Source organism: Hyperoodon ampullatus (assembly GCF_949752795.1).
Source record: "Hyperoodon ampullatus genome assembly, chromosome: 3".
Taxonomy (NCBI): Eukaryota; Metazoa; Chordata; class Mammalia; order Artiodactyla; family Ziphiidae; genus Hyperoodon; species Hyperoodon ampullatus.
In genome coordinates, this window is record NC_136916.1 from 49,681,662 (window position 1) to 49,694,880 (window position 13,219).

At 42.7% G+C, this 13,219-nt stretch overlaps 1 protein-coding gene across 1 annotated transcript in view; it reads right to left on the reverse strand.

Annotated features, from left to right (window-relative positions):
* MYO1E (myosin IE) overlaps positions 1–13,219 on the reverse strand; it is a gene marked incomplete at its 5' end in the record, with an annotated part of 121,888 nt that overhangs the window by 56,500 nt on the left and 52,169 nt on the right. The window contains 6 exons of the mRNA XM_079699078.1: positions 494–579; positions 1,970–2,137; positions 3,143–3,229; positions 5,753–5,839; positions 6,129–6,209; positions 9,667–9,863. Coding sequence (XP_079555204.1) covers positions 494–579; positions 1,970–2,137; positions 3,143–3,229; positions 5,753–5,839; positions 6,129–6,209; positions 9,667–9,863 — 706 coding nt within the window. The remainder of the gene's footprint in view (positions 1–493; positions 580–1,969; positions 2,138–3,142; positions 3,230–5,752; positions 5,840–6,128; positions 6,210–9,666; positions 9,864–13,219) is intronic.

Below are 13,219 nucleotides of genomic sequence, written 5' to 3' on the forward strand. Positions count from 1 at the left end.
ATGGATCTCTGAGTGCCCCTCCCTGAGTTCTTGAGCCATTTCCCAAGTGCTTTAGCAATTCAGGTTAACTTTGGTGTAGCTAAGCTATTAGCATTTTCAAAAACAGAAGGAGAATTCTTGGGATGATGTCCCGAGGGCAAAGTGTCACAGAGCCAGACTGTGTCAGTCTTAGACAGTCAGGCACAGCCATCCCAGCCCAACTTCAGGATGGGCACTTCTCCCTGATAAAAACCATTGAAAATGATGAAGCTGGGGGCCCTGAAGGGCATGCAGATAGCACTTCGCATGTGGGGTGAGAAGTATCAGGGGTACAAGGGAGAGACTAAGACCGGGGGGAAAAAAGCTGTTTTGAGAAGCTGAATTGTCTAATGATAACCCAGACCCAACAGCACAAGGAAACATAACGCTGACCATTCAAATGTCACAAGTTTGTTCTAATATTGAAAATCTGATCAAACCTATATCCCGTGTCGGATAAGGCAAACACACTTACAGCTCACTGCTCTGCATAAGCTCAATCAGATCCATAAACAGCACATCACGGTTCCGCTCACAAAAGCCATCCATGTCATAGGATACCTGGCCAAGAATGGAAAGATATCGAATTTTATCCTTTAAGTATTTCATTGAACAAAACATCCAAGCTGGCATGGCTATCCTCCAGAGAGTGTGTATATTTCCAGATATAACAATTGGGCTTTCATCCCGATCTGTCACATTAAGGCTGTGCATGTTTTAACTTGTTAGCTGACTTCAGCTGGCGATGGCCTGGAGATGCTGATGAATGGTCTCTGGCTGCTTACACGATGCAAATGATACATGACCAGGACCCCAGCTCTCATGACTACATAGCCCTTCTTCGATGGATCTATAGGGGTATGTAAATAATACACTTAATTCTTTCTCTAAATTTTAGGAAGATGGAGTAAAATAAAACTCTCTGTGCTCACTGACGCAGTGCAGTGGGCCACGTCATCTGAGGCTTTTCGATTTCTCCTACAAATGGTGTCAGAGTTAGATCAGTTTAGCTGAAGTCTCATGCTCAAGGACCCTCCTTGGTTAATAAGAGACTTATTGGGATGAAGGGTGAGACCAATGAATTTCTACAGTACTAGGAAGTCCCCAAATATCATGATATCAATTTACTTATCTGTGTATCACCAGCACCCACACAAAGCTTGATACCCAGTAGCACCCAGTAATCATGCATTTTATGAGAACAAACCCCAAAGTGAGCCTCTGGTCCTTATGTATACTCCCAGGGAGGATGGGCAAGTAAAAAAATGCAAGCTTGTGATTGCATAAGAGGCGAGAAAAAATCTCATTCCTTCAGCAGTTAATATATAGGTTGGGGCTTCCCTGGTGGCGCAGTGGTTGAGAGTCTGCCTGCTAATGCAGGGGACATGGGTTCGAGCCCTGGTCTGGGAGAATCCCACATGCCGTGGAGCAACTAAGCCCGTGAGCCACAACTACTGAGCCTGCACGTCTGGAGCCTGTGCTCCGCAACAAGAGAGGCCGCGATAGTGAGAGGCCCGCGCACCGCGATGAAGAGTGGCCCCCGCTGGCCACAACTAGAGAAAGCCCTCACACAGAAACGAAGATCCAACACAGCAAAAATAAATTAATTAATAAACTCCTACCCCAACATCTAAAAAAAAAAAATATATATATATATATATAGGTTGATTCATGCTTATGTTATATTAAGGGTGATTCATGCTAAAAAATACACAGTGGTGTATATGCACTATCTTTTGTTTGTCTCTCCAAATATTTCATGGGTCCCATGTTGTTGAATGAATGAATGAATGATGGATGAATAAAACACAGTGAGGCACATAAAACTATACGGACATTGCTTTCAGTTGCCTCGTGAGAAAATAGATTACAGACCCAAAGGCTTAATACAGATAGACATTGAAAAGGATAACTTGCCCTTTCCTGCTGAACCCCTGCTCCCTGGCCATACCTTCCCAGCGTAATGGTGAATAATGAAGCCTTGGTTCCAGCTGTTGAAGTGCTCATGGTTCCCAATCTGCATCTGAAGTTTCTGGAGCAGCGTCTGATCCGCTCCCTCACCCACCGCGTGCATCGTGGCACATACATCATCCAGGATGCTCATGATCCCAGGGGGGTTCTGATGGGACCAAGAGAGCAAAGTCCCAATTCAGTGACTGTTTTAAAATATATAATGTTTATCAGGTCTTTCCTTAAGCAAGGAAACCGCTCCCTAGACTTAAGATACCATCTTGAAAGTCAATCTTTCCCTTTGAGGGAGAATGCTATTAATAATCCCAAATGGGAGTCACCACTTAGATCTAACGATGGGGGAAAGTCCATTTTCAAAAAAAAGAGAATAGTTTAACTCCCCGAAGTTCTATTCAAAGCCATAAACGAAAGATCATTATCTGCTCACTCCTATTTGTACTAGGTTGATTTTTAAAACCCTAAAGAAAAAAACATTTCCTTGGACCCTAATTCATTTCTTAATGTTCGCTTTCACCCTGTTACCCATATAGACATGGTTAATACAGCTACATACTGGACACATTCTATCATGTATTACTTTTTCTGCATAGCACTAGTTTATAAATAATCCTGCTGTTTTACACAGTCTTTATACTTATTATTTTGATAGCTATATTTCCCTACTCTCATATGCTATAGTTTATTTAAGGACTGAGTTCTCTATGGATGTTTTCATTGTTTCCAGTTGGGACTTTTATAAAAAAACTGAACAAAACAGTACTGTACAGATCTCTCTCTATACCCTTTTATTTTCTTTTGGATAATTTCTAGGGCTAAAGTCCTAGAAGTTGTATAAATGGTCTAGGAGGCAGGGCCAAGTTTCTATCTCTTCATATGCTATGCCATCAACATAAGTCGTAATCGTCTTCTCTTAAGATTCAGTAACAACCTCCATTCGTAAATTGGCAATGTACTCATACACATGTGTGTATTAACTACAAGAGTAAAACTCTATTTTGATACATATACCTATAAGCAAAATAAATGTAATCGCTAAAACTCTCTGCAAATCAGAGCTGTCACTTTGCTTATTCTAATACAATGACAGAGAGAACAAAAACTCACTTAGTGTAAACCTGTGAGCAGTGAAGAGACACACCAGACCAATACTTACAACTTTGTTCTCGATGAGGTCACACACGACTTTGTTATTAAAGTAATCGATGGGTGTCCATCTGATGCCTTCTTGAACATATTCTTCCTGTAGAACAGAAAGTGGGAATCCACAGTATTACCCAGTGGAGACCAGTTGGAGCTCTGCACAGATGGATACCACAGGCACAAGAATCATCAGGAAAGAAAAACCTGAATGCCCTTCAATAAAAACTTGCAATCTTAATTTTTTCTAAGAGGAAGAGGAAAGGAGCATTTCATTGCTTGGTAAATTTTTATGTTTGGTTGGAACCATATGAAATTGATCCCATACAATTGTTTTTTTTTTTTTTTTTTTGCGGTACGCAGGCCCCTCACCGCTGTGGCCCCTCCCGCCGCGGAGCACAGGCTCCGGACGCGCAGGCTCAGCGGCCATGGCTCACGGGCCCAGCCGCTCCACGGCATGTGGGATCTTCCCGGACCGGGGCACGAACCCGTGTCCCCTGCATCGGCAGGCGGACTCTCAACCACTGCGCCACCAGGGAAGCCCCATACAATTGTTTTTGACATACAAAAATGGCACTTTAAAATGGCTTAACCTATAGGTCCAGTTATAAAACAATCTTTTTGAACTTAACATAGAACAGAAGTACAGATTAGCATCTCGGTACTTAAAGGGAAGGCCCCTCATTCAGGTTAGCTGCTCATTACACTTGATGAGCACCATCACACTCTCCTGGTTTTCCTCCTTTCTCATCAATCTTGCTTTGTTAGCTTCCTTTGCTGGCTCTTTTTTCTCCAGATCCTTATATTGATGGAGACTTTCAGGGCTCAATCTCCCAGCCTTGTTTCCTCCACTCTCATTCTCTAGGTAATTCCAATCAACTCCCTGGCTTAAAATAACACCTATAGGCTAATGATACCTGAATTTATTTCTCGAGTCTAGACTTCCCCACTGAGTTCCAGATTCATATATTGATATATTTCATATACTGGAATTTCCACTCAGAGGTATTAACAGGCCTTGCAAACTTACCACGTTCAGCAGCGTTCTGGCCCTCCATCCCTCCACTGTCTCCAACCAGCTGCTCTCCTCATCTTACCCTTCAGTAAAGAGTCTCCCCATTGGCCCTGTTATTCAAGCTACAGAGGTAGAAATCATCCCTGACTCCTTTTCCCTTTGGTAATTATATTGAGCAAGTCAGGCTGACTCACTCTCCAAAACATAGGCCGAATCTGACCACCTCACCACGTCACCACCTCTACTGCTGCCATCACTGTCTACACACCCCCTTTCTTGCCCAGTCTCAGGCAGGAGTCTCCTAACCAGTTTTGAAACTTCCACTCCTGTTTGCCCTCCCCTGCCTCACCCTACCTGTAGGTCTACAGAGCCAGAGCCACCTGGTCAAAAACAAACACAAATCAGCTCGCATCACTCTCTAGTCAAAATTCTCTAACGGCTTCCCATCGTACTTACTCTAAAATCTGCCATCCCCTACAAAGTTCCTCTGTGATCTAGCCTCCGCCTTCTTCTCCCATCTCAGTCCCTACCATGTCCTCCCTTATGGTTTTGCTCTAGCTACACTGATGGAGTGGAAGAATCCCAGGGCAGAGGTTTCTGTGAAAACCATTGGTCACTGGGGTTCCTAAGCAGAGGCACGAACACGTCCATGAATAAACATTCCTCAAACAGCCCTTGATATGTGTAATGGGTTGAATGTGTCCCTCAAGATTTTGTGCCCACCTAGAACCTCAAAATGTGAGGAAATAGGATGTCTGTAGGTATCATTAGCTAGGAATCTCATAAATAAAATTATCGTGGATTTAGGGTGATCCCTAAATCCAATGACTGGCGTCTTTATAAGAGAAAAGAGAATGAGATTTGGATGCAGACAGAAGGTCATGTGAAGACAGAGGCAGAGATTGAAGTTATGCTGCCACAAGACAAGGAATGCCAGGAGTCACCACAAGCTAGAAAAGGCAAGGAAGGATTTCTCCTAGAGCCCTTGGAATGAGTGTTACCCTAGTGACATTTTGATTTTGAATTCTGGCCTCCTGATCTGGGAGAGAAAAAAATTTTATTGTTTTAAGCAATCCAGTTTGTGGTACCTTATTACAGCGACCCAAGAAATCGACAAACAGTAGGTACCAGGATAAAAGGGAACTTGCCCTGGACTTTCAGAAGGTAGTATAAGCAAGACAAGTTACCTCAAGTCAAAATTTAAATACCAGCTTTGTTAAAGACACATTTATTTTTATGTTAGATTGGAAGCAGAGCAAATCTGAGAAAACCAAGTTTTCCTTTGGAGCACAGTACATGCCACAGACAGCTGGGGTGGGAACAGGCTTCCATTTCTGCTTGGTCAATGAGTCAGAGAGTAGTAAAAACAGCCAGTCATAAGTCCAACTTCACAGCATCATTTACTTAAAGAAGAAAGAAAAGGTAGCAGATGGTGTTTATACTTCAGACTAAAATGTCACAGTGGCATATGGTTTTTCTGCCTGACTCTATTAAGTACATTTCCTAATACAAGACTAAAATCTGAATCTATTACCAAAAGAGAGAAATCTATGCCCTTTAAAACAAAACAAATTAGAAATAGAACAAGACGAAGGAAGGGGGACTGCTCACCTGTTCTGCCTTTAATGTGAGTTCAATAAAAATCTGCTGTAATTTTTCATTAACAAAATTGATACAGAACTGTTCAAAGCCATTTTTCTGGGAAAAAAAGAGAAAATGTTACTTTCATGTAATTGTTTCTGCAAAATCATTTTAAAGTCATTTCTTGAGTGATTTAGTGAAAAGGCTTAACAGAAATGTTGGAGGCATCAGTAGAAAGCAGCATAGTTTATATTTAGGAGAAACTAATTTGGTAAAGGTACATGAAGAACTCAAAGAGGCAAAAATGAGCCATGATGGGGTTTTTTCCATTGCCTAGAATTATTTCTTTCAAGCCAGGTAAAAAGCATCACCCTTCGTAGTCTCCAACTACTGAAACTGGTCTTACCTGAAATATTTCAAAGCCATAGATGTCTAGGACACCAATGTTGTATTCCTCGTGGTCCTTCTCCATCGCTTTGTTGATGGACTAGAAGAAAGTAACCAGCATGGTAAGTAATTCCTTTTACATTCGTATTAAAAATGGGCATGCATGGGGGGGAGGGAAGCAGATACTCCTGTTTACTAGAAATCGAGGACGACAAAAAGACAGGTGAATTGCCCCTTAAAAAAGGTCTCAGTGCAATGTCAAGTACTTTGGGAAACCACCAGAATCTAATAAAAACTAGTCTGGTAGGGAAAAAAAAGTTTGCTTAACGATGAAAACCACTAATTTCTGGCAGAGCTAGTTTTTCTCAAGAAGTCTTAAGATTTAGAAGAAAATATCATCTTGGGTGATTGAAGTAAAACCTATTTCACAAAAAGAACCAATATCACAAGATTTGTAAATATTATTTCCATTGACCCCATTCAGTACAGGCATACTTCAGAGATACTGCAGGTTTGGCTCCAGACCAGTGCAATAAGGCAAACATCACAAAAAAGTGAGTCACACCATATTTTTGGGTTTCCCAGTGCATATAAAAGTTATGTTTACACTATACTGTAGTCTATTAAGTGTGCAATAGCATTACATCTAAAAAAAAGTATATACTTTCATCAAAAATTACTTTATTGCTAAAAAATGCTATCTTCTGAGCCTTTAGCAAGTCACAGTAGTAACATCAAAGATCACTGATCACAGATCACCATCACAAATATAATAATGAAAAAGTATGAAATATTGCGAGTTACCAAAACGTGACACAGAGACACGAAATGTTGTAGGAAAAATGGTACCGACAGACTTGTTCAGAGTTGCCACAAACCTTCAATTTGTAAAAAAACACAGTATCTGCAAAGCACAATAAAATGAGGGATGCCCTGTAGTCAATTAATGATCACCTAACATAATACGGCAGGAACGTCAAGAAGACAGTTTCTATTCTCAGAGGCAACTATGGATAGTAATACCATAAGTTAGTATTAAAGTGATGGTAATAAAAGCAGCTTACACATATTCAACAGTCACCTGTGCCAGGCTTTGCTAAGGGCTTTTCAAGTGTTGTTTCATTTAATTCTCACTACAATTCTCTTAACAACAGTGATAACATCATAATGCATAAGATCACACTGGACAAGAGGAAGGGTCTGGAATTAAATTTAAGTAGTATGATGACTATAACTGTGTTCTTGACCACTGTGAGGAGAGACGTGTAATCAATGGAACAGACAATGATAGGAGGGTAGGTGGAGGTGAGAGGGGGTTGGTGAGGACTGCAGGGGAGGGAGGGATATAGGAGGAAAATTCCTGGGGGTGGTGAACAACTGGATGAATTTTTTAAGTACCAGAGGTGTTTTCCAGGTGAAGAAAAGGACACTCATATTTCATGAGCCAATGGGTAATGATACACAGTAGCACTTAGCCCCGTGCCTGGCACACAGTCAGGGCTTAGTAAATGTCAGCTCCCATTGGTATTGCTTATCTATCTCCCTATACCACACAAAAAATCAAGGGAAGACAGAAAGGAAATAAGGTGGGAAGGCCAGCACTGGAAGGTACACTGAACAGAGACAAGAGATGTGGGTTCTAATCCCAGTTCGGCGCTACCCTCTTGCTGAATGGCCTTGGGTGAAACCACCAATACTCAGGGCTAAGATTCCCTTCTCAGTAAAAATGAGGGGCCTGGACAAGGTAAAAGCATGACTAATGTTTCGTTATGACCCTGACCTTCCCAAGCAGTCTTACCCTTAAAATAACCACAAGTAGTACACAGAATAATTACCCTATCCTGTCCCCACTTACTCAACCCTAAACACACTCAACCATACTTTAAGCCTTATAGATGTTGCTGCCTGGACTCAAACAGGCTTTTTGGATCTACTGGCCAGGCTGCTGTCCCCTGACTAGGGTCCCCCTGGGGTCCTTTCTGGCTTGAATATATGAAAGGCAGAGGAATAAAATAGCTGGAGCACTGCCGAATTACCTGGGTTTAATTCCTAGGTTTATCACTTAATAGTGGTGTGCCCTTGGGGAAGTTCCTTAACCTCTCTGTGCCTCAGTTAGCTTATCTGTAAAATAGAGATAATAATACCTAAGTCACAGGGTTGTTGTAAAAATTAAGTTATTTTTTTCTAAACTACTTAGAACAGTATCTGCCACATAGTAAGTGCTATATAAGTGCTTGCTATTATTATTCTACCATTTAGAAGCTACAGTGATTAACAGACTGTCACTGGAAGTTCTACACTGCTGAGAAACTAATTTTCACAATTATAAGTGGTATACATATATAAATATGTATTTATATGAATATGTATATATAATATCTATATGGTTATGCCATCATTTAAAAAGTATATGGCAGTTTTAAAAATATATCCAAAAAGTCTCTGATACTCTTCCCCCCCAAAAGAGGAACCTAATTCCCCTCTCCTTAACTGTGGACTGTACTTAGTGACTTGCTTCTAATGAACAGAAGATGGCACAGTGGCAATATCTGAGGACAAGATGAGGACATTAAAAGCTTTGTGGCTTCTTCCTTGCTCCCTCTCTTAGACTATTCACTCTGGGGGAAACCAACTGTCATGTTGGGAGGATACTCAAGCAGCCCAGAAAAGAGGCCAACGTTGCAAGGAACTGAGGCATCTTGCCAACAGCCATATGAGTGCACCATCTTGGAACCAGGCTCTCCAACCTTAGTCAAGCCTTGTAGTTCTTTCTTTTTTTGGCTGCATTGGGTCTTCGTTGCTGTGCGTGGGCTTTCTCTAGTTGCGGCGAGCAGAAGCTACTCTTCATTGCGGTGTGCGGGCTTCTCATTGTGGTGGCTTCTCTTCTCTAGAGCATGGGCTCTAGGCAAGTGGGCTTCAGTAGTTGTGGCTCGCGGGCTCTAGAGCGCAGGCTCAGTAGTTGTGGCACATGGGCTTAGTTGCTCCGTGGCATGTGGGATCTTCCCGGACCAGGAATCAAACCTGTGTCCCCTGCATTGGCAGGTGGATTCTTAACCACTGCGCCACCAGGGAAGTCCAAGCCTTGTAGTTCTAATCAGCATCTTGACTGCACTCTCATCCTTGAATCAGAACCACCAAACTAAGTCACTTCCAAATACCTGACCCACAGAAACTATGAAAGAATACATGCTTACTGTTTTAAGCCACTAAGTTTGGGGTTAATTTGTAACATAGCAGTAGATGACAAGTACAACATTCTAAACCTTTAGGCTCAAGGATTCATGACCATGGGTCTCCTCTTTTTCTGGCCTGTGGTCCTGGCTTTACTACATATTTTGTCCATAAGAAGCTGTTACCATATTAGAGTCTTGCTGGACAATGCTAGAAGTAAAAGTGGAAAAGTAAAAAATGATCCCAGTGTGAGGATAAAAAGTGGAGGAGTAAAGTAACGGTTACAAGGAATGAGACAAAACACGAAAACAAAGCTCTGAGAAGTTTCACTCTTTACATGATGCTAAAATACGAAGCATCAACAATGCCAACCTGTGTTTACTTACATCTACCAAGAAATCAAAGACCCTGGAGTGCAGGGCCTTGGCGAGCGCGTCCCTGGTGTAACACGCCTGCTCCACATTGAGGGTCACGTGGATTGACTCCGACTTGCCTCCCCACTTGCTGTCCATCTGCCGGCTCGTTAGCTTTTCTTTCAACCGGTCCTGGTTGATCCCCAGGAGATAGGCAGGAAAAGCCAAAACTATACAAAACAAAATAAAACATGACTGTCTTTCAGAATTTTAACAATTCATCTCACAAATACATGGAGAGACTTGAGTGTATGTGCACACACAGAAGACATCGTCATTGGCCCCCAAGAACTTTCACTTAATGAAGACTGCTTATCAGCATTCCCACACACATCCATCCACTTTGTTTTTCCCAATTGTTCTATTACATGAGTCAATTCCTATGATGACTGAGACTTCCAATAATACAAATCAGGATCCAAGAAGGGTGGCAAACCAATCCCCCCTTCTGAGATCACAGCCAAATGCCTAAAATGGACATCTTGCCAAGCTTGCAGCAAGACAGCCCGGAAGGAACTAAATCAAGAAACATTTCCTTGGCTCCATATATTGTTTTTCTTCCTTTTTGGTGCAGTGTTTTCATAGCATCATCATTCCCAAACAGCTTGAAGCACCTGATAGCATCAAGCTCAGAAAGATAACAAATCACATGGTTATTGAGTGCTTACCATGTGTAGGGTTACTAAAGAGAGAGGGCAGGATATAAAATATTTAAGAAATCTTAAAGACAATCTAGATGAGGCAAAGGTTGTTTACCAAATAAAGAAGCCTACAGAAAGCTGAGTATGTGGCACAGACAGACAATAAAGTCCTGGAGGAATTTAGAACAGGAAGATATTACTGTTTGCCGGGTGGTCAAGGAAGATGTGGGACTTGAGGGGTGGCGGCTCAAAGGATGAACAGGACTTGTACAGATGCAGAGGAAGAAAGAAGAGGGAGAGAGGGGAGTGGAGTGTGCAAAGGCAAGGAGGCAAGAATGTGGGAGACACAGCTGAGGTGTGTAGTACTAGCTGGAGATGAAAGTCAAGGTAGGTGATTAAAAGATTAGGATGCGGCTTCCCTGGTGGCGCAGTGGTTGAGAGTCCGCCTGCCGATGCAGGGGACACGGGTTCGTGCCCTGGTCCGGGAGGATCCCACATGCCGCGGAGCGGCTGGGCCCGTGAGACATGGCCATTGAGCCTGCGCGTCCGGAGCCTGTGCTCCGTGGCGGGAGAGGCCACAACAGTGAGAGGCCCGCGTACCGCAAAAAAAAAAAAAAAAAAAAAGATTAGGATGAATTCCAGTGGTGGAGGGCCTGAATGGTAGGGGATATTTGGGTTGGAGTCAAAGGAGGCCTGGATGACTTCTAGAGAGGGGTGTTATCTGATTTCCCTGGGGTGGTGTACAAAGTGATGGAGGGGATTGGTGGTATTCATATCACAGAACATCCATCCAGTCCTAAGGACATGTAGTGGGCATAGTCTGTGGTCAGTTTGGATTGAAAAGGTGAGGTTCTCATGGGTCAGCAAATTGTATCAGGTCAAGAAACTCACCAAGAGGGGGGCTAGTGATATAAACAGATTTTCTTGACTTTTGGTCAAAATACTCTAATGTGAATAAATGACAAGAATGACATTCCTGCACATGAAAGAATGCTCAGATTTTTTTTCCAGTATGAATGGAAGATGTTCATGGACACAAATCAAAATTTTGAACTTGGATATGAGTTTTCTTTTTCTGCATAAAGCTTTGCCAAAATTCTCTGATAAAGGGATTTTATTTATTAAAGACCTTATGATAATGCTCAAAGATCATAAGGCTCCCAATAAAGGATAATCTGTTTGAATTTCACAGATGGTGTTGGAATGTAACAGGCTGACATTTCTCAGTATATACCTCCCAATGAGATTAAGTCAGTGAATGCATTTTGAAAAAGTGTAATGCCAGAACAAGGTATTTATTAACTATAGGACTGTTCCACAGAAACACTAGGACAAGTAGAGGGCTTCCTTTTTCAAAGGGCATGTGAACAAAATGAAATGCACTCATTTGCCAATGGCCATTTTTTGCAGTTTAGTTTTACCGTTGACACATATGTTTAGGAATCTGCATGTGTCCTCTGCCAAAAGAAAATCACCTTGCACAGAACGAGGACAGAAGACGCCCATAAATCACACTGGACACACGCAGCTCTGCAGCGAGACTCAAGAGACATTTACCAAAGTGTCTGACATCGGGGAGGCCTTCATTAAGGGGAAACTATAATGTTGGTTATTATCATGCTCACCAGGCAGATAGCATGTAGATTAAATATGGGCTTCTCCCAAGCCCCCAACCATGCTAAAGTAGGGACATGGTTAAAATGGTTGGTAGAAAAGTTTATGCTATTACCTTTACGACCACAGCTAAAGAAATAAAGCAATACGGACTAAGTTCTTGGGTCCTTGAGACAAATCAGACAGGACTAACAAGGAAACATGATATTCCTTCCATGCCTCGTACCTCTTCTGTAGAAAAGAAGATGGCACAAGTGAAGGATCACAGGCACTTGAAAAACAAGGCATGGAGTTTGGCCAAGAATCAGAGCCACAGGCTTAGGGAAACAGCTAAGAAGTCTAGAGAGAAAATCTAGTAATTGCTTTCCAAAAAATCCATGCCATGTTTTTCAGGTACTAGCTTTTATGGCCTCTTGTCATCTTCAGTGACTGCCCCGGTGCTGAAATTATAGGGCTAATCATATTGACTTCCTTCCAGCTGTGAGTTTCCACGAGGGTGTGTGCAAGGGTGGCTGGATAGGAGCAGCAGTATGGAAGGTTGGAGGCTGGGGGAGTGGGGACAGGAGGAGGAGGGCAAGGAGAAGGCATTGATTAATTAAAAAATGCTGATGGGGCTTCCCTGGTGGCGCAGTGGTTGGGAGTCCGCCTGCCGATGCAGGAGACACGGGTTCATGCCCCGGTCTGGGAGGATCCCACATGCCGCGGAGCAGCTGGGCCCATGAGCCATGGCCGCTGAGCCTGCGCGTCCGGAGCCTGTGCTCTGCAATGGGAGAGGCCACAACAGTGAGAGGCCTGCGTACCGCAAAAAAAAAAAAAAAATGCTGATGTAACTCTCGTACAGTTAAAGAGTTAAGCAGAACATAAAAGAACCTGCTAGAAAGTAATGTTTTAGCACATTTTGATAATGAGGATAGATTTCTATTACTGCACTCAAGTGTAAAGCAAAGTTGGATTTAATTTTTCCATTTAAGTATAGGGACGTATAGGGAAGATAGAGAAACCGAAAAGATGTAGCAAAGCAAAAGTCCCTGTTACAAATTTAAAAGAAACGGCAAGGGGCTTCCCTGGTGGCGCAGTGGTTGAGAGTCCCCCTGCCGATGCAGGGGACACGGGTTCGTGCCCCCGTCCAGGAAGATCCCACATGCCGCGGAGCGGCTGGGCCCGCCCGTGCACCGCAGGAAAAAAAGAAAAAGAAATGGCAAGGTAAATGTGGTGTATCAGTCTTGGATGTTGAGGTTCTGTGCTTTCTAACCTGTTAGTAACGGGTCAAT